This window comes from Eurosta solidaginis, chromosome 5, assembly GCF_040869045.1.
Source record: "Eurosta solidaginis isolate ZX-2024a chromosome 5, ASM4086904v1, whole genome shotgun sequence".
In the NCBI taxonomy this organism is placed as follows: Eukaryota; Metazoa; Arthropoda; class Insecta; order Diptera; family Tephritidae; genus Eurosta; species Eurosta solidaginis.
The window spans coordinates 237,266,410-237,292,992 of NC_090323.1; the positions used below are offsets into that span (position 1 = coordinate 237,266,410).

The 26,583-nt window shown below is 38.0% G+C and overlaps 2 protein-coding genes across 3 annotated transcripts in view; both read right to left on the reverse strand.

Annotated features, from left to right (window-relative positions):
* LOC137252876 (capon-like protein) overlaps positions 1–26,583 on the reverse strand; it is a 682,759-nt gene that overhangs the window by 571,677 nt on the left and 84,499 nt on the right. For both annotated transcript variants that reach the window (XM_067788997.1, XM_067788996.1), the window contains exon 2: positions 24,430–25,024. In XM_067788997.1, coding sequence (XP_067645098.1) covers positions 24,430–24,531 — 102 coding nt within the window. In that variant the 5' untranslated portion in view covers positions 24,532–25,024. The remainder of the gene's footprint in view (positions 1–24,429; positions 25,025–26,583) is intronic.
* The window catches only part of LOC137252877 (uncharacterized), a 155,493-nt gene that overhangs the window by 36,541 nt on the left and 92,369 nt on the right, over positions 1–26,583 (reverse strand). The window lies entirely within an intron of this gene.

A 26,583-nucleotide genomic window follows, 5' to 3' on the forward strand; every position in this document is an offset into this window, starting at 1 on the left:
TGCAAATTTGCATAAATTCAATATTTTGATTGCTTGCGGTGGAGAAATGGTAACCAAAGTAATTGAAACTTTTTGGATGCATACATGCAAACTGTAGACCGGGCGGAAAAATGCAAATTTTTACTTTTTTGAGTGCTCATAATTTTCTTTGAGTAATTATACAGGGTGGTCCAAAATTGTGTTTCCATATTTCGCCCACGTTTTTTTGGGGCCAAGGCGAACAAGAAATTAGAGCATTTTTTTTTTTTTTTTTTTTTTTTTGATTTCGTAGAATCGATATTTTTTCAATTTTTCAGAATCTTTTTGTAGTGTAACGCAAAACATGTTCCCAAAGGACCGACTGTAATGAGTGCGAGTGAGTTTTGAGCACCGATTTCTCGAAAAGGTTGAATTTAACTCAAATAGATTTATAAATTTTTTTTTTAGTATTATTTACTAGGAATTGAAGGCCCCTACTTGGAATAAAACTTCTTGTAATTTGAGTAATTTGAGATATGAGTTTGAGCCCACAAAGTAAAACACAATGTTTGTTTTTGTATACAACTTTTAATTGATCGATATTGCGACTTCACTTTGAAGTCATCTTCAGGAACGCATGAGTTTGCTTCATCGACCAAGCAAAGCAAATCGTAGAAATATTTTTCGTTATAAGGAGAACAACTTTTGCAAATTTTTTGACGATAGGGAAACCTTTCTTCCAGCTATGAATTCCGAAACACTGTAAAATGATTTGTAAAAAAAGGAAGGTGGTACCTCAAATTTTAGAAACTCTAATATTGTCGGATATCTGAATTTGCTAATTTACATCAAATGTGCATCATAGTGTGTTGAATATTAGCATTTCTAACACCACTATGCTGTTAGTAAATAAACACACGACAGTAAGGCATTTACACACATACACAGAAGGCAATGAAGAATATTCCACACATATAACCAGCAGCATGAAACGAAGATATTATATCGCATACGTATATGTAGTCAGCAAACAAGAGCGAAGAAGAAAGATAAACAATCACACATGACGTTACCATCAGCTCAGAGCAGAAGCTGTTACTCACACATACATACGCATATAGCTAGAAGAAAAACATAAACTGCAGATATGGATGTATATAGCTAAATAACCAAGTATGAGATGCAACTTTTCCAGAAGGCATGTTCGTGAAAAGTTTTAACCTTAGGAGAAATAGGTGAACGAGGCTAACTGAGAGTTAAAAGCAGCGCGGTGCAAGCGATGATCAATCAGTTTTGATTTCGACACGTTATAGTGAAGTACGCTATAATTGTAATTGTGAAGTGCTACTCCCGAAGTAGCATAAATAAAGAACGTTTTGTTATACTGAATATTTGAGTTATTTATTCAACAGTTCAGAGATTCGAGCGTTAACAGAAGCTGCGAAATAATTATCAGAAATTCTCTAAAACACTAGCCACTAACACTGTTCTTTAAATCCGCACTTAAAATCCGGGCCCTGAGGTATTAGATTAATGTGGCGGATGTTTTAAAAGTACCAACACAACAATAACGAAAAGCTAAGCACACATTACCGAAAGCAAGCAATTCTCAATTTCACCTACCTGAGAGAAATTCTGTTACATATATGAATTTTTCATACACAAATTCAGCAGATGATGTTCTGGCGACCTCAAATTCCTAATTGAGCTAGGGGGTGGAGGCGGGATGGCCTACAAGGTTCAATGTAAGGTTCAATTAACCGTGCTTGTTATTATTTCTACAAGAAGAAGAAGATACCGAATACATATACAAACATTACACTGAGAAACGAAGGTAACGGCGTTAGTGTAAACGAAAACGAGAAAGCTAGATGAATAAATATTTATGAGCAAAGTAAAGGCGTCTATCTATGTGTAAATGCCAGTAATGTTAAGCTAATTGTAAGTGAGTTTCGGTGAAGTTCACCCAAACGTTAATTTGTATTGCCATTGTTAGTGGTGCATGAAGCCAACTCCTTATTCACAGCAATTGTGTGTATTCTTTTGACAAATCAGCGAAACGAACAGATGATTACGAGAAATCATAAAATTCGTCACAATATGAATTTTCCAAAATACATTTTGAGAAAATGTGCAGGGAGAATCCTCAGTTTTATCAAAGCTAACAGTAAAAAGTTCTGATTTTTCAAAAGCGATTAATGAGGTCTGTAATGTCATACGATTTTTTTTTTTTTCTTCTTCAACGTTTTTTGTTTTTAGCCTTTTTTCAGCCAGTCCAACGTATGTACAATGCACGAATACATACATACACTGCAGACTTTTAATTTTAATTGGTTTAGTTAAGCAAATTGACGGTCACAGCGATCGTTATAATGTAGATCACACTGCCAATGGGGAAGCAATTTGTTTCAATATGCATATGAATGTGGATATAAATCAAGAGAGATCAATAAAAATGTGCAATTTTTCAATGTCTTCCGTTATTTTTTCTGGTTTTGGTTATTGGTCGTACACAGGTTACCAATTAACAGTAATTGCCCTGAACTACTAAAGGAAGTTTCAAAATAGAAAATTTCGGCTGTGAGTGCTTCCAACGGGCATATGAGAAGTTCAATGATAACCCAAGATTACAATATTTATATTGGTAGGTCAGTACAGTTAGTAATCAGACAGACATTGAAAGACTGGTTGAGACGAAATGAGCACACAACACCTTTTTTTCAAGCGCAGATACGCAGACGCGGCGACGGGGATTGGTCAGGTAATCATTTGAACGATCCTGATGATGTGATGCTGTGAAAGCAGGCAACTCTCAGAGCTGTTGTTCGGGTTTAGGACCTTAAGCCATTCCTAATCTTAAGAGTCTTGAACCACAGTTTGGAAGGGAATAGTGGGCTCGATATAGTGAAGCCAATCAGCTGTCTTTTGTTCTCGGTTGGTCTTCGGGTGTTTACCATGAACTTGCTCAACTTCGATACCTGTTTAGATGCTTCCTCCGCCACATTTAGAGAAGCGTGCAGTTTGAAGTCGAATCTTACGCCACAACAGTTCCCGACCTTCGTCGAGATTATATATCAAAAGAACATTTCAAAGCCAACTTCTAGCGTTGTGCTAATTTTTGCAATTGGTATAAACTGTGTTTGTTTTTTTTTTGCTGCTAGCTAAGTTCCGTTAGGTTCTGTGGCCTGTGTGAGTCTTGTCGCTCTTTTGAGCGTTTCATGATATGATAGAATCTTCTGTGCGCTTCTTACTGTTTTCGGGCAGCAACGACTATGGCTATGTCATCTGCCTTTGGTGCATTTCAATACTAAAAACTTCGTCGTTGCTGAGGTGCTTTGGATAAGGAGCAGCTGGTTGCATGGAATTTTTTCTAGCGCGTCCAGCAAATTTGTCCATCTGGACTGTTGAAAGCATTTCTATCCTTTCAGATTTAAGAGGACTACACCGTTACAATTTGAATCACTTGTTCTGCTAATTTTTCGCTAGTAACGACGTCTTTGCCGAAAATGCCATTTGCAGGACTGAAGTTATGCTGACCGAGTGAGGTTTTGTTCCTTGAAGTATGTCTAACGTGGTTCAAAGAGTATTTTAGAAAGTTTTCCGGATGTATCGGGAATACATAAGGACTGGTATGCTGAAGGAGTGTGTGGGTCCTAGTTTACCCTTGCTTTCTTCCATGTTTCTGGGCACATTGACCTCTGGGCGTATTTTTTACAAGTTATTCTGCCGGGATTCCCTGTAAGGTATAGCATAGGTATGGCTGGGGACAATTATGCATGCAAGAGGATACTACCCACGTGCATGGGGCCTAGCATCGAAACTTTCTCATGGGGTATTTATGGCAATTGTCAAAATATTCTTCACTATGTGGTCCTTTTTCGGTGGACAGCCACACAAAACAGTACGTATACCAAAAAACTAGAGGGGGTATGCAGATTATTAATAATTAGCATAACGGAATACCCAAAAACTACCCCGATAACAGAATTGCATACCATTCTGCACCTCCGCCCGCAGACCTTATGGCCAAAGATATCGCGATAGCCACTTCAACAAGGCTTAAGGCCTCGGGCAGCTTGAGTGCAGGCTCCATAGCTATAGCAGTATAGCGCCATCTAATATCGGGCAAACGGAATATATAGTCCCGTGCCTGTGGTTCAAACGTGTTTAGGGGCCACAGTTGGGCCGGAGAGTTGACGCCATGGTGCAGAAATTACAGAACATACAATTCACGTGTATACCGATGGGTCCAATTTAACAGAAGGGGTCGAGTCTGCTGTTTACTGTGTCGATCCAGAAATAAAAAAATCCAGCCGGCTGCCAAATTACTGCAGCGTCTTTCAGACAAAAATTACTGGCGTGAAGAAAGCAGCGGAAATTTTGAAGGAAGCGTGCTTAAGCTATAGTCACGTCAATATATATTTTTTGATAGTTAGGTGGCGCTTAAGGCTATAATTTCATACAGTACTTCATCAAGAAGTGTTCTGGAATGCAAAAAAAGCATTGGAAAAACTTCGCTCGGCGAGGACTGTACATATATACTAGACTCCCGGTCATAAAAGGATAAAAGGTAAAGAAAAGGCCGATGTGTTGGCAAAGGAGGATGCAACACTCACCGAAACAATGATATACGTCACAATGCGTTTGGGAGGAATCAAAAGGAGGAAGGAGTTGGATACGATCCATCAAGCAGGAAAGCCGTGGACAAAAACGCGTGGCTGCAAAATTTCTAAGATCATGTGCAAAGCCTACTATGTTAGACTTACAAAGTGGCTCATATCTCTGAAGAGAGAAGACTTAATGTTGGGGGCGGCAGAATTGCAAGACCTCGAGGTAGCAATTAAGCTAGATCCTAGAAAACTTTTAGCATTTGCCAAAATTACGGAGGTATTCTATAACATAAGTCGTAGCACCTGATTGGGGTTCTTCCGTTTGGTCGTTAAACAAATTTTGGTAACACTACGGACACATTCAGTCTGTGTGAGTTGTTTATAGACTTCAGTTGTTCTCTAAATTTTTGTGATAAGCTGATGAAACTTGGTGAGTGGGTATATTCTGGTATCCGATTAGACATTTGTCTGAACCGACGGGATCGGATCACTATAGCTTTCATCTTCCTTACAACCCATTGTGCGATAATAGAGTTTTCGAAATTTCTGCCTCATTTTAGTAGCTAAAAATTTCACAAAATGCCTATAATCCATTTCATTCCATATATTGAATATGGTTGTTTGAAAAAATTGTAGGAAACGGTCGTATATATGTGAATATTCCTCACAGCCGACTGTTCAGATAATAAGCTCATCATCGTAGCTATCTCACTAAGGCAACAAGAACCGTCAGGATTATTCTCTTATGATGTTCTCTTATGATGTTCTCTATATTACACATCGTATACCGACGATTATTCGGAGCTCTATTGTAATCGAGTGACATTGAAATTAATTTCTTTCTTTGGAGATTTGTACACTGATTGGAGCAGAAAGCTTTTTAAAGGTTTGTAACACTGTTTTCATAGCAAATTTTTTGTTCGCTTACCATTTGTACGGTCAAGTTCATGACAACAATCGCGTGCATCAATTCTTCAAAGTGCAGTGGCCACAAAATTACATTTGTTTTGTTACATTCATTATTGTCAATTTGTATGGTCGCTTTACTCGTTTTTGTGTTGTTACGAATTGGCTCGTATTACTTTACACAACTCATTTGAACTCTTTGTGGTACAAATTTACATAACAGCAACTGGTAAAAGGAAACACAAACAAAGAGGTATGGGTAAGTACACGTGTACTTTGTGCACAGCGATGGGTATTTGTCGATGTACTTGCATGTAAATTAAACCAGCACTACATAGACTCTATAACCTATCTAACAAATGAGTGGAGTAACAAAAATTATGTTACTTAATTATATTTTCCATCTTCTGGGAAATGATGCTTACTGTAGCTCTTGAAAAATTGGTGTGACAGAAAACGAGAGAAGGTAAAAGTATTGATGAAGCTCATTTCAGTTACTCGTGTTACTAAAAGCGCAGATGCTGAATTAAAATACAAGTTGAGATAGCCTCCATTGAGATTTTAACACGGGCTTCTCTTCCAATTTGTGCCGTGCATAGATTTTTCTTACAAATTGGGTACATGTTTTACGCCAAATCCGAACAGCACCTGCAAGGCAGATGAGTTTTCACTGAGAAAAGCAGAAATACACTCGGAGTGTTTGACAACTTACTGCCTAGGTTCCACCCCGCTTAGAAAAACTAGTTTCTAGTTGAAAAAACCAGTTTCTAAATTTTTGATTTCTTTGCCCGGGACACGAACCCCGGATCTTCGATGTGGTAGGCGGGGCACGCTATCACCACGGCCGCACTCAGCGAGTTAGGGGGGATAGGTGACAGCTATACTAGATTACAGCGAAAATGGAGTGGTAAACGGTAGTAGTCGTTGGTAACGGATATGGAAAGCGAAAGTGGAGCAGTATTAGTAGAGCACCAGATAGGCATCAACACAGACAACAGATAGTGCGCTTGCTTCCCGTACCAAAGATACCAAGCCCCTCGGTTACAAGAAAAGTTTTTAAAATGGGGTTGTACTTGTAAAAAGTGTTATTTCTATTGAGGGGTATGAGCCCGAAAAATACTTTCTGAGTGATTCGCGAGTGTTGTTTAAGTGATCAGTCCTTTTCCAGGTATTAGTTCAGTATGTTCGATTAGTAGCACCTTCAGATACAAGCTAAAATGTTAGCGTGAACCATCTTTTAAGGTAACAATTAACTTTCTAGGTCATTCCAGCACCTAACTCCCACACTAAAACCCCAATTAGCTATTAGGATATGTGTTATAAAACAACATTGTCCTCTTGGCAGCAATCATGGCCCTGAACAAGACGGCCCCTTTGAACCAGACGGCTTAATTTGATTACCTGCTCTTGATTTTGGAAAGATTTGCTTCAAGTGAGTGGGAAAAACGCTAGGTTGACTCTATTTCGTTCAGAGCAACGACATACTTCTGACCGGAGGAGCATAGCGATTTCTTTGCCGAACTTTTTCATTTTACTAAGACTGATTTATTTCTAAAGAATGTGTTAGCCTAAGGCTCAACATATACCAGCCCTTAAATAATTATTTTTTATATACTCAGATAAGTGCCTTATTTGATGTAGACGTCCTTTATGCGATGAAAACTACAATCCTACCAACAAAATATAACTTAAAAGGCGTGTGTACTAGGTACTCGTGCAAAACATCAAAGGTATATTTACCAGAAATTAATAACTTTGATCTTTGGAGAATATCTTCGAGAGCTTCTTATCCTTAACAACAGTGATTGTTTTATTATTGGCTTATTAACGATTGGGAATTATTATCGTTGAATGTCCGGTTTGTTTTCGCCGGTTTACTAGTTTCTATTTAACAAAAAATTTATTACGCTACGCTAAGAAATCGATAACTTTTCGATATAAAATCGAAAACTCTTTGACAACAATGCGAGAACTTTTTGTTAAATTTTCCATAACAAATCTTTTCGCTAACAAATCGATAGCTTTGTGAAAGCATATCGATCGATATTTCGATAGTAAATCGATATTTATAATCGATTTGACAAAGGATCGATACTTAGGAAAACATGTTGAAAATTTTTCATTTAGATCATGGATAACCGTCTTTATCGATAGTATTTTATAACACTTTGACAAAAACTCGATGACTTGCCTACATCTCGTCTATAAAACACCTATAACAGACCGATAACTCTTCAATAAGAAAACAACAAAACGCTTGTATGCCATCCATAGCAAACCGTTATCACTTCGGTAATATTAGCACGCCTCATCTTGCTTTGCCTTAATTTGCTGTCCGATTTCCCTCATATCAACTCTAACACAAACATTGTTCCCACATTAAGTTACAATGTTGCGACTACACTTATGGTTATCCTGCACCTACATCCCGTAGTGCCCTGTATAGCAAACCAATTCCAAAGACAACCATTACGCTAACACTTACCTTATACTTACATTCTGTATTCCTCCAAACCACGTCCAAAGATGTTTACACATCGACAAATGTTTTGGCAATATTGTACGAAAGTGGCAACCAGCGCGCCTGTGTAAAATTATTCCCAACAACTTTCCGAACTTTTGTTCATCTCTCCGCATATTGTTAACAAAGGCACAAAAACATAATACAAGCTTATTTACAATCATCACATTACCATTTCGCGTGTTGCACAAAACCCCTTCCTCCACCCTAATTTATTACAGTCACTCATACGCCCTGCTGGCGCTCTACTAAAACCCCGACCTGCATTCAATGTCATTTGTTTAGCAGCGAAAAATTCATTGCCTCATAGCGTTTTTCACAGGTTTTCTTGGCTTTCTTGCTTTTTTGCTGTTGCACTTTGCTTGTTCTACAAGTGCTACAAAAACTGCAACAACAACAAACACTCTAACTCATTGTGTAAATATGTACATAAACTTGTTGCATCTTTATGAAGTTGTTGCAGTGTTGTTGTTGTTGTTTGCATTGTTACAACTTTGCTCGACTAAAAGGTGAATAGTGTCGTGTTCACTCGAACTGATTATCTCACAACAACAAAACCAACAATATTGTCGATACAATAAAAACAAATTGAAGTGCTATTGTTGTGTTTACATACATTTGTACATACTCAAAATGTTTTCTTGTTGAATCATCATACTAAGTACACAGAGCTGTACCTGTTTAGGCATGCATGTATGTATGTGTGTGTGTAATAACTTCACACACTGCTAATTATACATCATCATGTAAATGGTATTGCATGTAATACTGATCTTATTTATATATTTGATTTTGTGTATGTATGTAGGTATGCATGTAGATTTATGGGGCAATTCATTGGTGTGATGCCATTTCCGGCTTGAATTAAAATTGCAATTTTAGACTTTTCAATTTGTAAAATACAGGTCGCATATGGAAAACTATGTCAATTACAACCGAACGTACTTTCATACTTATTGTAATTAAAAAGCAATAACTCAGTATAATCTAGCAAAAAACTTCCGTATAGTCCTTATAAAATCAAAGTTTATACTTTTTACAAGACCAATTACTTAGCATGCGTGTACAAATAAGAAAGAAATTAAATATAATTGGATCATAAGGATGTAAAAAATCGACAGACAACAAAATTACAGGCTGTATACTTAAACAACCAACCCAGTTAAACCGTGGTAACGGAATCCAATCAGAAACACCAAGGAGGCAATACGATCGTAAGTATTGCAAGTTTGTTGATTCGTCATTGGCTCCCTTCATCCCTGATAGTAGAGTACCTGTAATCCGGCTCGATTTTACATTCGAAGCTGCTGTCTTAGCGAGAGAACGATTTTGAACGACAAATTGACCCAGAATACCGCCAAATAAGTGACCATAACGGGTCATCTTAGAAATCAAACGGGTAATAATTCCTGCCGAAAGATCAGAAGATAGGGAATGGAGGCAGTTTTGCTTTCTTCACTCTTTATAACGTGCAATGTAATATATTTGAGCCCGATATCGGCCGCGGGGATAGAACCGTAAAATGTCAGGGTAAGTCTTTTCGGACCAGTCTTGAAGGCATAACCTGTTGCTCTTTTGGCTACCGTGCTGCTTTCACCAAAAAACCGTATAATTCTTGGCGATTTGTAGGCGAATCATGAACTGTGATATTCCAGCTCGTGAGTAGACCCAAGGTTAGAGTTGATATTGACGGCGCAATAGTGAAAGTTGATTGTTTGGAAGAAAAATTTTGGACTAATCGATCACTTTTCAATAATAAATCGAAAACTTTTTGATAACACGACTATAACAAGAAATGGATAAAACGCGCAAAACCCATTGATAACAAACCACTAACACTTTTATAGCAAGTTAATAACACGTCATCCGTTTTCGGTTCTCGCTTCGGGTTTGGCTTAGATTTGACTTCAAATCTTTCCTTACCTTTCCCCTTCTGTTCCTGTAACACGAGCATTGTTCCCGTATTACGCTTCAGACTACACTAACGCTTACCGAGAGATGTTTACGCCTGAAAGATACTTTGAAAAAGTTCTAAATTAATGCTGTAGTATCTTCTCAAGCAGATTAAATATTCTGTGCCAGTATCGTCTTATCAAGTATGGGAAAAATGAGCTTAGCATTCTTTTTTTCAGCGCAACTAAGCCAATTATTTAAACGGTTTCAGAGTTATTAAGATATAAATATATAATAAGGTGAGAGATTTATTTTATATAGCTCCTTTATCTATATACATATATAATATCTTTCATTCACCCTTACTAGTAGCAATTTCGAACATCCTACACGTGAATTCTTCTTCATTTTATATTTATTTGTATCTATTACCAGCATATCGACCTCAGGTGCTTGTTTGTACAAACAACAAAAACAAAAGATATATATTTACATAATCCGATCTACCGTTCACACGAACGATTACAATTTTTTAGGATACTAAACAATTTTCAAGAGAAGCATAAATCTAAATACTTTAGATTTTTAAGGAATTAAGAAAAAACAAAGCAGTGATGCACAGCGTATGCAATGATTCCAATACCAGCAAAATATTTTTGTTCTTAGATAAAAGTAAGGATACTGGAGGAACATTTTAATAGTGAAACGAACGGTATGTCCTTTCACGAAGTCACCAATATGCCTACAATTTACCGCTTGCAATACCGCGCAAGCCTGATTCAAGCTCGGCACTCCCACCCATATAAGAAGAACACCTTAATGTTGGCTAGCCAACTAGTTCTAGAAAGCTCTTGCAGGCTTATTCTGTGTATTTGTACACTGCGGTGTTGAAACCTAGACACCAACACCAAAGCCTCCAGTTTTCTGCGAAACCTGACATTGTCACCGACCAAATCATCGGCGACCTTATTTACAACATGGACGCGCGTGATGGTCGACGTATATTGAACATCCACGTCGATGGCATCACGCTACCGAGTGTCTTACAACCAAAAATTTTGGGTGTGACGTTCATTACTACTCATTACTACTTACAAAGCAATTGACCGGACGATTGCATGCTACCGTCCCCCGATATGGTCGCCAGGCCAAAAGGTTACTCTTACTTACTTACTTAATTGGCGCTTAACCGTCTAAACGGTTATGGCCGTCCAACAAGGCGTCAGACGCTCCTTCGCTCCGCCAACCGGCGCCAATTTGGTCACACCAAGGGAGTTTAAATCGTTTTCCACCTGGTCCTTCCAACGGAGTGGGGCCGCCCTCTACTTTCTTGGCCGGAGCATCATCTTTCATTCGCATAACATGGCCTAGCCAACGCAGCCGCTGCATTTTAATTCGCTAGACTATGTTGATGTCTGCGTATAGCTCGTACAACTCATCATTAAATCTTCTTCGGACTCGCCATCGCCAACGCGTAGAGGTCCATAAATCTTTCGAAGAACTTTTCTCTCGAACACTCCCAAAGCCGCTTCATCTGCTGTTGTCATGGTCCATGCTTCTGCCCCATATAGCAGGAAGGGTACGATAAGTGACTTGTAGAGTATATTTTCGTTCGCCGAGAGAGGACTTTACTCTTCAATTGCCTACCTAGTCCAAAGTAGCATTTATTGGCAAGATTGATTCTTCGCTGGATTTCAGTGCAGATGTTGTTGCTAGTGTTGATGCTGGTTCCCAAATAAACGAAGTATTTTACTGTTTCGAAATTATGGCTGCCAACAGTAGCGTGGTTGCCAAGGCGCGTATGCGCTGACTCTTTGCTCGATGACAGCAGGTACTTCGTTTTGTCCTCATTCACCATCAAACCCATCTTTACCGCTTCTAAAGGTTCCTCACTGGAAGAAAATACAGGCCTGCCAAAATACTGTTCTCAGAACCGCTACGGGCAGAACACCACCTACACAATGAGCCGAGAACAAACAATTTCTGTTGAATACCCAGAAACCTGAGCATCCAAAGAGACATCTGATTGATGAGGCTACACATCCAAGGGGCTTAAGGGGTCATATCCGTAAGCATTATGAGGAAATACGGCACTTGAGAACACAGCCGTATGAAGCAAAAAAGAACAAAAAGTATCCTTCAGGGATATCCACAAACAGGCTACGGACCTCTATGCCAGGATTTTTCCGGCGAATCCAGTACTTAAAGAAAAATATCCAGAACTAGCAAAAGAAGAACGCACTCTCCTTAGGGCATCCCGCGTCACTCTAGCTCAACTTCGATCTGGGTCTTGTAACAGATTAAACTATTATCTACCCAGAATCAACCCCGACACACAAAATGTACGTCCTGCTTGCAATGTGTCCCCACATGACACCAACCATCTCCTCAATTGTAATGTGAAACCAAAGCCTCTAACACCTCTCTCACTATGGTCCACCCCTGTTGAAACAGAAAGTTTGATGACAATTTGTGATCGGTTGCACCTATTGGATGGGGCGAAGCACTGCTACAAGAACAACAACAACAGGTCGGTGGCAACTCAGTGAGGTAGACAATGACACCACGGCTCTATTGTGAGTTGACAGCGTTGCTTGCGCTGTTAAGTCGAAGGTTTATTGTGTATGGCTCACTGGAGACACTAAATTGATGACAGCAGCGCTGGTGATTCATCTTGTGCAACAGAGTGAGTTGAAATGTTGCCAGATCAAACAAAATGTGTACTACTTAGTATGTTGTTACGGGCGCCCAATTGCGTCACGGATTCATACAATAGTGTGTCAGCTTCAATAACTCCACCCTCGGTGTTAACTTAATAACTCAACATCTCTCACAGCTACACAACTTCAATGAGTGCACCACTGCGCTACATACAGCAGCGAATATGAAAATAGTAGTGTCAATTTTTATCAAATTTTGTCAATTAAACTCTTCTTTTTATTTTATTTTCCATAATTTAAGAGAAAACTTTTCTGATTTTGTAACTGAACCTAAGTAAACCAATCTAAAAAACCTTTTCGAAAAAAATTCCAAAATTAAAAAAACTTTGACTAAAATTTCCAATTTTCTACTTAAAGTTTCCTGAATGTTTTCGAGTAGAGAGTTTTATGGCCAAATCCACTCTAATCCAACAAAGTATAAGTTATTGGTCTCTCAAAATTCGCATTGATTTTAGACTATCTTCAAAATCCTCTAAATAAAGAGTTCGCAATCATCGAAAAAATTTCTTATTTTTTCGAAAACGTTTCGGAAATTTTTTTTTTAAATGGTTCCAGTTACAAAATGCATGAAAATGTTTTCTAAAACTGTCGAAAACAAAATCAACACTTTATTTTATCAAAAACCAAGCAACTTCTCCCAAATATATCCGTACCTCTTGAAAAGGCGGGTACAGGTGCTTATACGTAACATTTTTTTATTATTTAGTACAAATATACGAAGAAAACTAAATGATATAAGCAAAAAAGAAATAAATTGACGAAATTTTTCAAAAATGCCACTTCTATTTTCTTTCTCACAGCTGTATATGAATTCTGTTCGGTCTATGTACTCAACAACTCTCCTCTTTTCGATTAACTATGAATTTATGCAATGCAAATTTTTGAAATAAAATAAATAATAAAATCGTTGCAAACATTTTCCTTGGAAAGGAAAACAAACATTTATTCTTCCTGTTGAATATTTACGAAATATTAAGCATTTATTAAATGAAACTACAATTTGTATGAACTCAATTTATTTGCTTAATTGACCAATTACAAATTTTAAAATTTTTCTGTTTTTGTTTATTTATTGGTTGTATTGATTTGATATTAATTTGAAACTCATTATCAATTCGCATATATGTAAACGGTAGCATAACCGTTAGTTATGGTTAGAATTTTTTTGGAAAATAATTTTCAGTAGGAAGAGAGAGACCCATGGGATTCAAGGGGTAGATAAGCGCAGCTTAATAGCTTCACAGCTTCCGCAATCTAACCTACACGAAGCAAATTCTGTTACAAATATTTAGCAGCCGAGGCTCTGGCGACACAATCTTTTCATGGACTTAGGGGGTCTGCCTCCTAGACTAGTACCTAATGGTGCTTGTTATGGTAGCGTAACAGATCTACATATATCCGGCAAAGGACTATCAACATCGATAGCGCTCCACATAACCATAGGGGAGTGCCTTAATCGCTATAACAATAACAACGGAGAAATCCCACTTTACGCACGTATCCCATATAGACTGATATTTTTTAGAGATATTGGTTTCTTCTCACTCAGGATCTATTTATAAAAACCAGGCATGCTTAACGAACGAAACGATATCATTTCGTTACGATAATCAACGCTAATAAACGAAACGAAGTCACTTCGTTTCGTTTTTTAACGTTAAGATCATCAAATTAACGTTAATTTGACGTTCTTAACGTTAATAAACGAAACGAAATGACTTCGTTTCGTTTATTAACGTTGATTATCGTAACGAAATGATATCGTTTCGTTCGTTAAGCATGCCTGATAAAAACTCGTGAGGGTTCGCTAGTTTTATCCGAAATCCAATAACTTATTGGGATTTCTCGGTGCAGCTCTTGGTGGAACTTTTTGTAAGAGGTATTGTGGTCCCTTTGGACACTGAAAGACGTTTAAAATTTCAATAATCTAGTTATACAAGAAGCAACATAAAAATCGATCGAAAAATTCCAAATCTAGTATGAATTTTCTAATTATTCCGACCAGTGCGTCACCCAGCGGATTTTTTCTTCTTTTGCTGTTTTGCCTCGGTACTGTTAACTATTTTTGCAGTTTTCCGTTTGTATCCAATGGCAAGTCTCTTAAAAATTGATGGTTGCTTTTTTTTTTTTTTCAAATGACTCGATCCGTGCGGCTCCTAGCGAGACATTTTGTGAAAAGTATTGTAGCCTCTTCTGGTCTTTGATATACAATTAAAAGTTCAAGTCTCTAGCTTGCCAAGAAGTTATATACAAATCGATTGTCATATTCCAAACCTCGTGAGAATTTTCTAATATCATTAACCCGTGCGCCACCTAGCGGATTTTTTCTTCTTTTGCTGCATTGTCTCGGTGCTCTGAACTAAGTGTGAGGTTGCAAGTTTTTAGCTCAATGGAAAGCTTTTTCAAACTTGATCGTAAGACACCAGCATTTGCGCCACCTATCGGAAGTTTCCCCCTATTTAATGCATTATCATAGGGTTCTCAACTAATGTGTTATAGGTATTAAGTTTGTAGCTCATCGTGTAGTCTGGTTTTTCTGAATATGTAGATATGTGCGACCCCTAGCGAGGTTTTTTGCTCTTTAGCTCACCGGGAAATTCCATGTCTCTAGTTTATCGGAAAGTTACTTTAAACTCATTACAGTTGCTAAATTTTGACGTTTTGAACTTCTGTTTTGAAGTATGATCCAAATTCTAAGACTCAAGCTCCACGGGAAGTAACTCAAAAAGCTATTGCAAGCTTTTCCAAGTTTTTACCGAAATTTCGCGAAGAAACCTGAAAGAAACTTAGTATAAAGAAAGTAATGGAACACAATTTTATTCTTATTTTTAAAGGCAAGCCTTCAAATAGAGTAAACGGTGGCAAAAAAAAATAAGTACCGGAAATGGAAGCCACCTTAATGTAGACATTTGAAAGAGGTTTAGAGAATTCCAAATCGATTTCGAGTATCTTTTATTACAGTAACACAAATTAGATTGAAAATAAAGCAGCTTGAAATTTAGCACTTAATGACAATAGAAGAAGGTCATTTCCATATCACTTCAACATCTTTGCAATTCCTGTAAGTGCTTAATTTCTCAATGGAAACCAGAATATTCTACGGAGACTTAAATGAAATTGAGACACTTCCATGATTCACTTATAAACACAATTACCCACACAAACTCAAATACATTCGTTCATCTTCATGCTTAATTTAATTTAATGTGCTGAATTAATTATTTGTGAATAGCGTGTAAATATTTCATTGCAAATTCATTACGAGTGTATATGAATTGTAGAGATTTTTTAGTAAAATATTTCCTGCGGCAACACAGTGAGTATAGATGTACTTATATTCAATCGAAGTGCGCTCAGAGATTCGAAGTGAGCTTACAGCACACACCTGAACAAATTTGGATGAAATTGACACAGAGGTGGACAACAGTTTGTGGGGGATCTACAGCCTGTATTTTTTGGTGAAAAAAGAATCAGTGTGGTTCCACACCTTTTGGAAAAAACAACTTTTAAATTCCTTTTAGCCACTTAACTCCAGCAGCCTGGAACAGTATCTTTTAATTGTTATAACTCTGCCTATACTTTTTCTATACCAATAAAATTTGGTATCTGGCTCACACATCATAAATCATCATCACTCTCAATCTATTTGCATCAGGGAGCGCATTCATCTGGATATAACGATTTCTTAAACTGAAGAGTGGCAGCCTTTTCCTACATTCCTACTGACTGAAACCTATTCATAAGTCGTCATTACTCTATGTTTAAGTAAGCTAGGCCAAAAATATTTTGTATATGAGTGACATAAATGGTATTCTAGCAATTTAGGAGAAGAATCGTCATTTCACGGCTTTTTCGGGTTATTTCGGAGTCATTTTGGTATTAATTCTAGATCAGTACGGGACTATTTAGGATCATTTTTGGACAATGTCGATATAATTTTCAGATCGTTTCTGAATCAGTATATTGCACCATTTCGGAATCATTTCTAAACTATTTCAGGATGATTCAAGATTTCAGGACGGTGTTCGGAAACATTTCGGGACTATTTCTAGAGCATTTCAAAATTTGTTCGGGACAGTTAGAGGTTGTGTTCGGAATTGTTTCGGAACTATTTGTTGATTACTTCACGACTATTTAGGTAGCTATTCGTGACTGTTTAAGAGAATTTTTCGGTTAATACTATTTCGGGACTAGTTAAAGACTGTGATCGAGATTTTTTGGAACTGTTTCGAATCAGTTTACTGGTTTACATCGTCGAGATCATTTTGTGACTATATCGGGACTATCTCCGTATAATTTCGCGATTATTACGGATAGGGTATGATGGTAGAGTGATCCGCCTGCTACACCGAAGTTTCTGGGTTCAAATGCCGGGCAAAGCAACATCAAAAATTGAGAAAAAATTGTTTCAACTAGAAAATAATTTCTCTAAGCGGATCGTCCCTCGGCAATAGATGACAAACACTCTGAGTGTGTTTGTTCGACATAAAACATGTAGCTCCGTTCTACCCATTTTGCAGGAAAAATTAAAAAAGAGCACAATGCGAATAGGAGAGTAAGCTCCGTGTAGATATCTTCGGAAGTGAATCGCGCTAGGTACTGGTTTATATTTTTCGGGAATATTTTCGGAACCATTTCGAGACTGTTCGATATACATATCGAAAGTATTGCTACGGATATTTTTGAACTATCGCCGGATAGTTTCGAGACTGTTTTCGGAACTATTTTAAGATTATTTAGGGATCATTTAGTAATAAAGTGCTTTTGTCCTACCTTTTCAAAAAGAGTCCAGTATATTGTTCCTTATCTTGATCATTTTGGGTTTGTCACGATTTTATCGTAATAATTTCGGGTTATTTTCAGGACAGTTTCAAGATTATTTGGACTGCCTCGAAACTGTTGGGGCTATATTGCTATAATTTTATGTTCTACTTCGTTCGTGCAGATTGTGTTGCGGGTATAGGCTTTTTTTATTTATATGAAAGAGGTGCTTGTATTTTTTCAACCCCGTTTTCATTATTCCTTTTGTTGCATTGTCTCGGTGCCCTGCATTTTATGTGAAAGTTCCAGTTTGTCCATGTTCTCTTGCTCTCTTAAGAACGGATCACAAGACTACCCCCTTTCTGTATGATCTTTTTTAAATACATACATCTACTTGTGCGACCTCTACCGCAATTTTTTAAGATAGGTATTTTACTCGCTTTTCTAAACCTTAGGAGATTATTACTACTGAGGGCAACTTTTTGTACATTCTTAATCCGATACGATCCACTACTACATACACTCAGGAAAAATTTTACTAAAAACAAGGATAACAGCTATTAAAATAAGAAAAACTGGGAGTGCGCTTCCGTCATAAAAATGCCTCGCCCAATCTAGACAAGTGATTTTACATAAAAATTAAGATAATTTTCCCTATTCAACTGTCACGGCAGTTGATTTCGAGTCGAGTTAAGATATATGAAGATAAATATTCTGAAGCTCTGTCCAATATGGTGTCCATAGAAATGAATTAGTCCTAGATCATATACTTATAAGTCTTACAAAATATTTCCTATTCTATTGGACAGAATAAATTGATCCTGACAAAACAATTACAAAATCAGAACATTTCTAACTGTGTCTATGAATAAATATGAACGTCGTACAAAAAGCTAAAGCAAAGAAAAACAAGTAAGGACGGGACTGTCTTCGGCTGTGCCGAAGATTTCACACCTTTTATGAATGGGGCTGAACAATAATCTTATCCCATTCGTAATCTCCAAATAATGAAACGATTTTTACAGGAAATCTTCTATGATATATTAGAATAAATATCACCAAGTTTAACGTTTTTATATTGGAAATTAAGGGAGAAATTGCCGAAAATATTTCTATCTGAACGATCGGTTGTATGGGATAGGTATATACTATATACATATAGCTCGGATCAAAGCGATTTTTTCATGAAATCTTCTATGATATATTAGAATAAATATCACCAAGTTTCACGTTCGGTTGTATGGCATATACATTATATATAGCTCCGATTGAAATGATTTTATAATGAAATCTTCTATGATATATTAAAATATATATCACCAAGTTTAACGTTTTTATATTGGAAATTAAGGGAGAAATTGCCGAAAATCTTTCTATCTGAACGATCGGTTGTATGGGATAGGTATATACTATATACATATAGCTCCGATCAAAGCAATTTTTTCATGCAATCTTCTATGATATATTAGAATAAATATCACCAAGTTTAACGTTTTTATATTGGAAATTAAGGGAGAAATTGCCGAAAATATTTCTATCTGAACGATCGGTTGTATGGGATAGGTATATACTATATACATATAGCTCCGATCAAAGCGATTTTTTCATGAAATCTTCTATGATATATTAGAATAAATATCACCAAGTTTAAAGTTTTTATATTGGAAATTAAGGGAGAAATTGCCAAAAATCTTTCTATCTGAACGACCTGTTGTATGGGATATATACTATATATAGCTCCGATCAAAGTGATTTTTTCAGAAAATATATTTTCTAAATTAAGGGAGAAATGGCCAAAAATATTTCTATCTGAACGATCGGTTGTATGGGTGATATATGTTATAGTGGTCTGATCCTACCGGATCCTACAAATGTCTAATATAATACAAAAATACATCCTTGTGCCAAATTTCATTGAAATATCTCAAAATTTGAGGGACTAGTTTGCGTTCAAACAGGCAGACGGACATGGCTATATCAACTCAGTTCGTCGCCCTGATCAATTCGGTATACTTAATGGTGAGTCTATCTTCTGTATTTCTCAACGTTACAAACATCGGACCAAAGTTAATATACCATTTCATGTTCAAGAAAGGTATAATAACTTGAATGCACCAATCATCTAAAACCCTGCAAAAATCGTTGGATCATGTGGTCCACTGGAGTACTTACCATTATACTCCACTGTAATGCAACAATGGACCAACACATGTTTCTACACGAACATGTTGTAAGCCGATCATTGCTCGTTTTTAACGATTGTAATCACTACACGATGTTTATAGGACTGTGGGTGCTCCATGGATTACTCTGATGTAATGCTGAGCTGGAGTATATGGTCCAGTCCTAGGACATCGCAATGTTAATTGGACCATATATTTTGTATGAATTGTGGTTAATTTTGGAGCACTCGCTTGGTCCATAGCATGCATGGAGTACTCGGGATTTTTGCAGGGAATGATCAAAATATCAATTCCAGTAAATCACATTCTAACTACTGCATTAATAATATACACGAATACTTACATACAAATTGAACATACATATGAAATGTTAGCAATGGCCTGAATACCACAAAGTTTCATCACCACACCTTCAATTATTGTTCATTACATGCTATGGAATTGGTTCAATATATCAAAAGAGCTTAGAGAATAATAATTGCTTGACATCATTACTAGAGATTTTGCAAGAATTTGCAATCGGAAAATAAATATTTACACCGTTATGGATACAATTGTAACTGTTAACGTATTGTAATATTTAGTTTAATATTCAGAATGAAGCTTAACTATTTTCCATGCAAAAATTACTTCCTTCATAATTGCCCCTCCCTTCATAGTTGGCCAATTTTATTGCACAATTCGTATTGCCCTTCATTAATTATTGCCCTAAATAAGTTTAACAATTTTTAGTGCACAATTAAATGCATTATTTTAGTATTTCCCAATGTGTGCAAATATTCAACTGCTGAGCTCATAAAAAAGGTTAAATTAAAAGTTAAAATGTTTTTATATCTGCAAAGAATTTTAACTCTCTTTAGGACTAAAAGGCGTCGGATTTTTGACAGATTTTTTTTACGCTAGGGAGCACAACGCAAGTAGAAAAAACGTTTGATATAATCGCTCAAATTTCAATCAGTTTCTTCAACCCTTCTGTAATTTCAGACTTGTATTACCACAATTAAAGGATGCGGCCAACCTTTTCAAGTGGAAGGTGTAAAACCCCCCGCGGGTTAGGGGGCTTAGAATATACCCGCGGAAGGTATGCCTGTCGTAAGAGCTGACTAAAGTACCGAATTGATTCAAGGGGTTGTGTAGCGCAACCCTCTCAAGGGGTCGCCAGCTCAATATATAACTTCTCCAACCCAATTGGTAACTTCACCAACCCGTGGCGAATCTTGTTACTTTATCAGCCGAGGCTCTGGCGACCAGAAGCTCCTCACGGATCTAGACACCTCCCTCCCCCGGGATGGCCTAGAAGGTTTCATGTGGTCATACCAAATCGTTCCCGAGATGGTCGGGCTGGTACTTTAATGGTGTTTGTTACCGACAGAGGAGAAAGACGGTGAGGTGAAAGACACTTTTTATGAACGATTAGAACGCACATACGAGCGCTGCCCCCGTCATGATATAAAAGTCGTGCTTGGCGACTTTAACGCCAGGGTGGGCAAAGAAGGTGTTTTTGGCCCTACAGTCGGAAAGTTCAGCCTACACAATGAAACTTCTCCTAACGGACTGAGGCTGATTGACTTTGCCGGTGCTCGAAACATGGTCATATCAAGCACGAGGTTCATGCATAAAAAGATACATCAAGCTACATGGCTGTCTCCTGATCGAAATACTCGCAATCAGATCGATCACGTTGTGATAGACGGACGGCATGCCTCCAGTGTTTTAGATGTGCGAACGATCCGAGGACCTAACATCGATTCGGACCATTATCTCGTTGCAGCCAAAATACGCACCCGCCTCAACGCGGCTAAAAACAAGGAACAAAAAACACAAGGAAAGCTAGACGTCGAAAAGCTTCAATCACAACAGACTGCCAATGATTTCGCAACTCGACTCTCACACCTGCTTTCTGAGGGCACAACTCATCCTGAAGGAATACAGGAGCAGTGGGAGCATATCTCCAAAGCACTTCATACTGCCGCCGAGGAAAAAATTGGTTACCGGCGGCCACGAAAAAACAACTGGTATGATGAAGAATGCCGCGTTGCAACCGAAAGAAAAGACGCTGCCTACAGGGCTACGTTAAAAGCGAGCGCGACAAGAGGAGTGTGTGAACGCCATCGTGAGTTGAAAAGGGAAGCGAGACGCCTTTTCAGGAAGAAAAAAGCAGAAGCAGAAAGGCGTGAGTGCGAGGAGCTTGAGCTGCTAGCCACCAGGAATAACGCCCGAAAATTCTACCAAAAAATACGGCGACAGACGGAAGGTTTTAAGACCGGGGCAAACTCCTGTAGGAATGAAAACGGCGACCTTGTAACTGATGTCCAGAGAGTGCTTAGATTATGGAGGGAACACTTCTCTGCTCTCCTAAATGGAGGCAGCAATTCACCGCGCAGAGATGAAGAACCCGATCCCGCAATCGATGATGATGGAATATATGTCCCCCCGCCCGATTATGACGAAGTTAGAATAGCAATAACCAGATTGAAAACAACAAGGCCGTGGGCGCTGATGGGGCCGTGCGGAGCTATTCAAGTTCGGCGGCGAGGAGTTGGTAAGGCGCATGCAGCAGCTTCTTAGCAAAATATGGGCGGACGAAAGCATGCCCGACGGTTGGAATCTAAGTGTTCTTTGCCCAGTCCACAAGAAGGGGGATACTGCAAAATGCACCAACTATCGTGGAATCAGCCTTCTTAATATCGCATATAAGGTCCTTTCAAGTGTATTGTGCGAAAGATTGAAGCCAACCGTGAACCGGCTGATTGGACCTTATCAGTGCGGCTTCAGACCTGGTAAATCTACCATCGACCAGATTTTCACAATGCGCCAAATCTTGGAAAAAACCCGTGAAAAGAGAATCGACACACATCACCTCTTCGTTGATTTTAAAGCCGCCTTCGACTGCACGAAAAGGAGCTGCCTATATGCCGCTATGTCTGAATTTGGTTTCCCCGCAAAACTTATACGGCTGTGCAAAATGACGTTGAGCAACACCATCAGCTCAGTCAGAATTGGGAAGGACCTCTCCGAGCCGTTCGAAACTAAACGAGGTTTCAGACAGGGTGACCCCCTATCGTGCGATTTCTTTAATTTGATGCTGGAGAAAATTATACTAGCTGCAGAACTTAACCGCACTGGAACAATATACTATAAAAGCGTGCAATTACTGGCATATGCTGATGACATTGATATCATCGGCCTAAACACCCGCGCTGTTAGTTCTGCTTACTCCAAGCTGGAAAAAGAAGCGGTAAAGATGGGTTTGATGGTGAATGAGGACAAAACGAAGTACCTGCTGTCATCGAGCAAAGAGTCAGCGCATATGCGCCTTGGCAACCACGCTACTGTTGGCAGCCATAATTTCGAAATAGTAAAAGACTTCGTTTATTTGGGAACCAGCATCAACATTAGCAACAACATCAGCACTGAAATCCAGCGAAGAATCAATCTTGCCAATAAATGCTACTTTGGACTAGGTAGGCAATTGAAAAGTAAAGTCCTCTCTCGGCGAACGAAAATCATACTCTACAAGTCACTTATCGTACCCGTCCTGCTATATGGGGCAGAAGCATGGACCATGACAACAGCAGATGAAGCGGCTTTGGGAGTGTTCGAGAGAAAAGTTCTTCGAAAGATTTATGGACCTCTACGCGTTGGCGATGGCGAGTACCGAAGAAGATTTAATGATGAGCTGTACGAGCTATACGCAGACATCAACATAGTCCAGCGAATTAAAACGCAGCGGCTGCGCTGGCTAGGCCATGTTATGCGAATGAAAGATGATGCTCCGGCCAGGAAAGCGTTTCTATCGGAACCCGCCTATGGAAGCAGAGGTAGAGGGCGGCCCCCACTCCGTTGGAAGGACCAGGTGGAAAACGATTTAAACTCCCTTGGTGTGACCAATTGGCGCCGGTTGGCGGAGCGAAGGAGCGACTGGCGCGCCTTGTTGGACGGCCATAACCGTTTAGACGGTTAAGCGCCAATTAAGTAAGTAAGTAAGTAGTAAGTCCTTATCGCCACAACAACAAACAACTTTTGATTTTCAATAACATGGGAATGGCCAGCGCGATTGTAGATGGCTTGCGCAGCTCACAACACACTTCCAGGTAACCATTGACCATTCATTTGGTGGTGAGCTAATGTAATAAGGCAACAACCTAGCAAGACCAGTGTGGCATAAAACGTTTAAGTACTAGCTGGTAGTTTCGATCGGCGATATCGAATCGTATGAGATGCGGCTGCAGCAGTGTCTGTGTCGGATCAAGTCGCTGGCTATACAAAGCTGTAATTTAAGTTCCCACAATGTCTAGGATAATAAGAGAACATTTTTTGATGATGACTTCTTATATATACATTCCCATAATTTGATGTCAGTGATGCATGTATAACTTCCGGTTTCTTAATGAGGACTGTATTTCTGCCTTGCTGGTTTATGTCCTCGTGAATACAAAAGCCCGCATGAACGCTAGGATGTGCGGTAGGCGAGAGGGCAGTTTCGGTGACCTATTCATGGACGCAGAAGTCAAATGTGTTGAGGCTTTGTACTTCGTTAAACTAAAATTGACTCAGCTAAAATGATGCATCCAAAAATATATCAGAAAAATCTAAATAAAAAATTGGAAATTTTCCTCAAATTTTTTCGAATTTCCGAATTTTTTTCGAATCGGTTTTTGCCCTTTTTTTACATTTTTTCCAAAATTTATAGGGATTATTATTTTTTCAATAGACGAAATTTGATAAAAATTGCCACTGCTGCTTCCTTTTTTGTTGTATGTCTAATGAATTGGATCTGTAGAATCGAACCTAACGAGTCCCATTGCACTTTTTCGGGTTTTTTAAGGCCTAAACTATAGCTTCATAGCAAATATACTTTAAATATTTAAACTCACCTTAGCTTGAAATGTGATGCCATGGAAGAAGGCCTGCTCAGCATGCAATGGTACGCGCAAATCCTGATCATCCTGCACCAAATCGTACGGTGTTGACGGCATTCTTAAATAGTTTAATATCACTGATTCAGACCACTTATAGTATCATGAAATGGTTTTCATCTTTTTTTCGCTACGCTTGTGCAATGAGCGGCGAATGTGCCATAAAAAGCCACCGTTGCCACTCGAAATATGCGCACTCATGCAAGAAATCAAAATCACCAAAACCACCGGGCACCAAAATCAACTAAGCACTCAAAAACACCACAAAACAATTATACAACAAATGCGACAAATATTTATGTATATTAATTTGTTGTATATTTAATTATCACTTGCTTTGTGGGGAACACATCAAACGCGCTCAAATATATTAATAATATTTTTTAAATTAATATTTTTTATTCATATATAACTTTTCTATTTTGAATTGAATCGAATCACTTTGGTTCAAATTGTTTGATATTTAAATGATATTTATTTGTATTTATTTGTTAACTGATTGAAATTTGCGTGCATTCAAAATTGGATACAATTTGTTTGTTTTATTTTAAATCTGAAATTAAAAGAGAGAAAAAAGAAATATATTAATTAAGTGAAAATATGTATTATTTATATGCAAAAAATCTGTATATTAAAATATGTAAAAATCAGAGATTGCAAACAACAGTTCCTGCAAACGATATTTTCAATTAAAACAATTATTTCAGGCCGCGGCACAATGAAATTTTTCATGTAGATGCGTTTAACACAAGCTTAAGCATTCCCGTAACATCGCCACAATCAACCACGATGTTGCGTTTGTAAATATGAAGGAACTTCAGACTTGGCAACTGAAGTTTATTACGCCTTGCCCATTCACATACAAAATTTTGCGAAGCGCTGTTATAAACATTCTTCATTGCTAACTTATTTTTTGTCGTATTAATTTTGTTACATTGCAGTTTTTAATTGCGAAGAATATTAGAAAAATTACCAACGAGTGGGAAAAATAATTTCACTTGCACAATGTGCCAGTACCCTAAGCCAAAGCAAATGTCAAATTCTTCTTCTTACGCTTTTCTTGCTACAAAAGTTCGAAGATGGCTACTTTTTCATGTCAGATGGCGCCAGTGTCACTCAATTTACCGTTCTCCATAAAAATACGTGCAACCTACTCATAGTGCATAAGATTGAGTTAAACGCATCTATATGAAAAACTGCTTACAAAGCAAGCAGCCACACAGCGAAGAAGAAAGAGAAAGAAACAGTCACACATCATGTAATCATCAGCTAAGAGCAGTGGGCGGCAAAAATTTTAATGTAAGTGTATTAGTGAGAGCTAGAACATGAGCATCCCAGCAAGAACTTAAAGTTAAAATGACAATGTGCCTTAACTTAATAAATGTCAATTTGTATTACAAAATGTCAAAATGACATGGAAACAAACAAATGGCATCTCAAAATGTAAACGTCACTTAGAACTTACATAGAAAATCAAAATTCAACAGACTTCTAATTCAAGTTAAGTGTTGCCAAGTTTTGAGTAATCAGTAACATGCAATGTTCATTTAACAGAACTGTAAGTGACAGTTCTCAAGTCAAGTCAAGTCTATGCTAAGTTTCAGTAATGGAGCCTTAAGTTGCCAAGTTTACGCCAAGTCAAGTCAAGCCTATGCTAAGTATCAGTAATGGGCGCTTTAGTCGTCGCTTGGCACTTGGCGTAGCAACATCAGTAGTGGGTATCGGCTGATCGGTATCAAAATAGGTATGAAAAATTATGCGCGATGCATATGCTTGTTGTTAGCTCGTTCCTTGCTAGTAAGCGACTAAATGAAAAATCAATTCACCCGCACGATCATCGCTACGATTGCGCTCTCACTAAGTCAGGTGCACTTTCAGTTTTGAATGGCCCTGATCTACATAAACGAATCAATCATAATGTCTATACATATTTACGTACACGCAGCGGAGAGAAAACGCACAAACACATGCATATATCTTATCTGAGATGTGCTGAAAAGTAGGCAATAATTTGTGCAAGTAACACTCACACATACACGCGCATACGAGAAGCTATAAACGTAGTTATAGTTGGTAATTTTATAGCTGCTAACTAACTAGTAAATTCTAGAA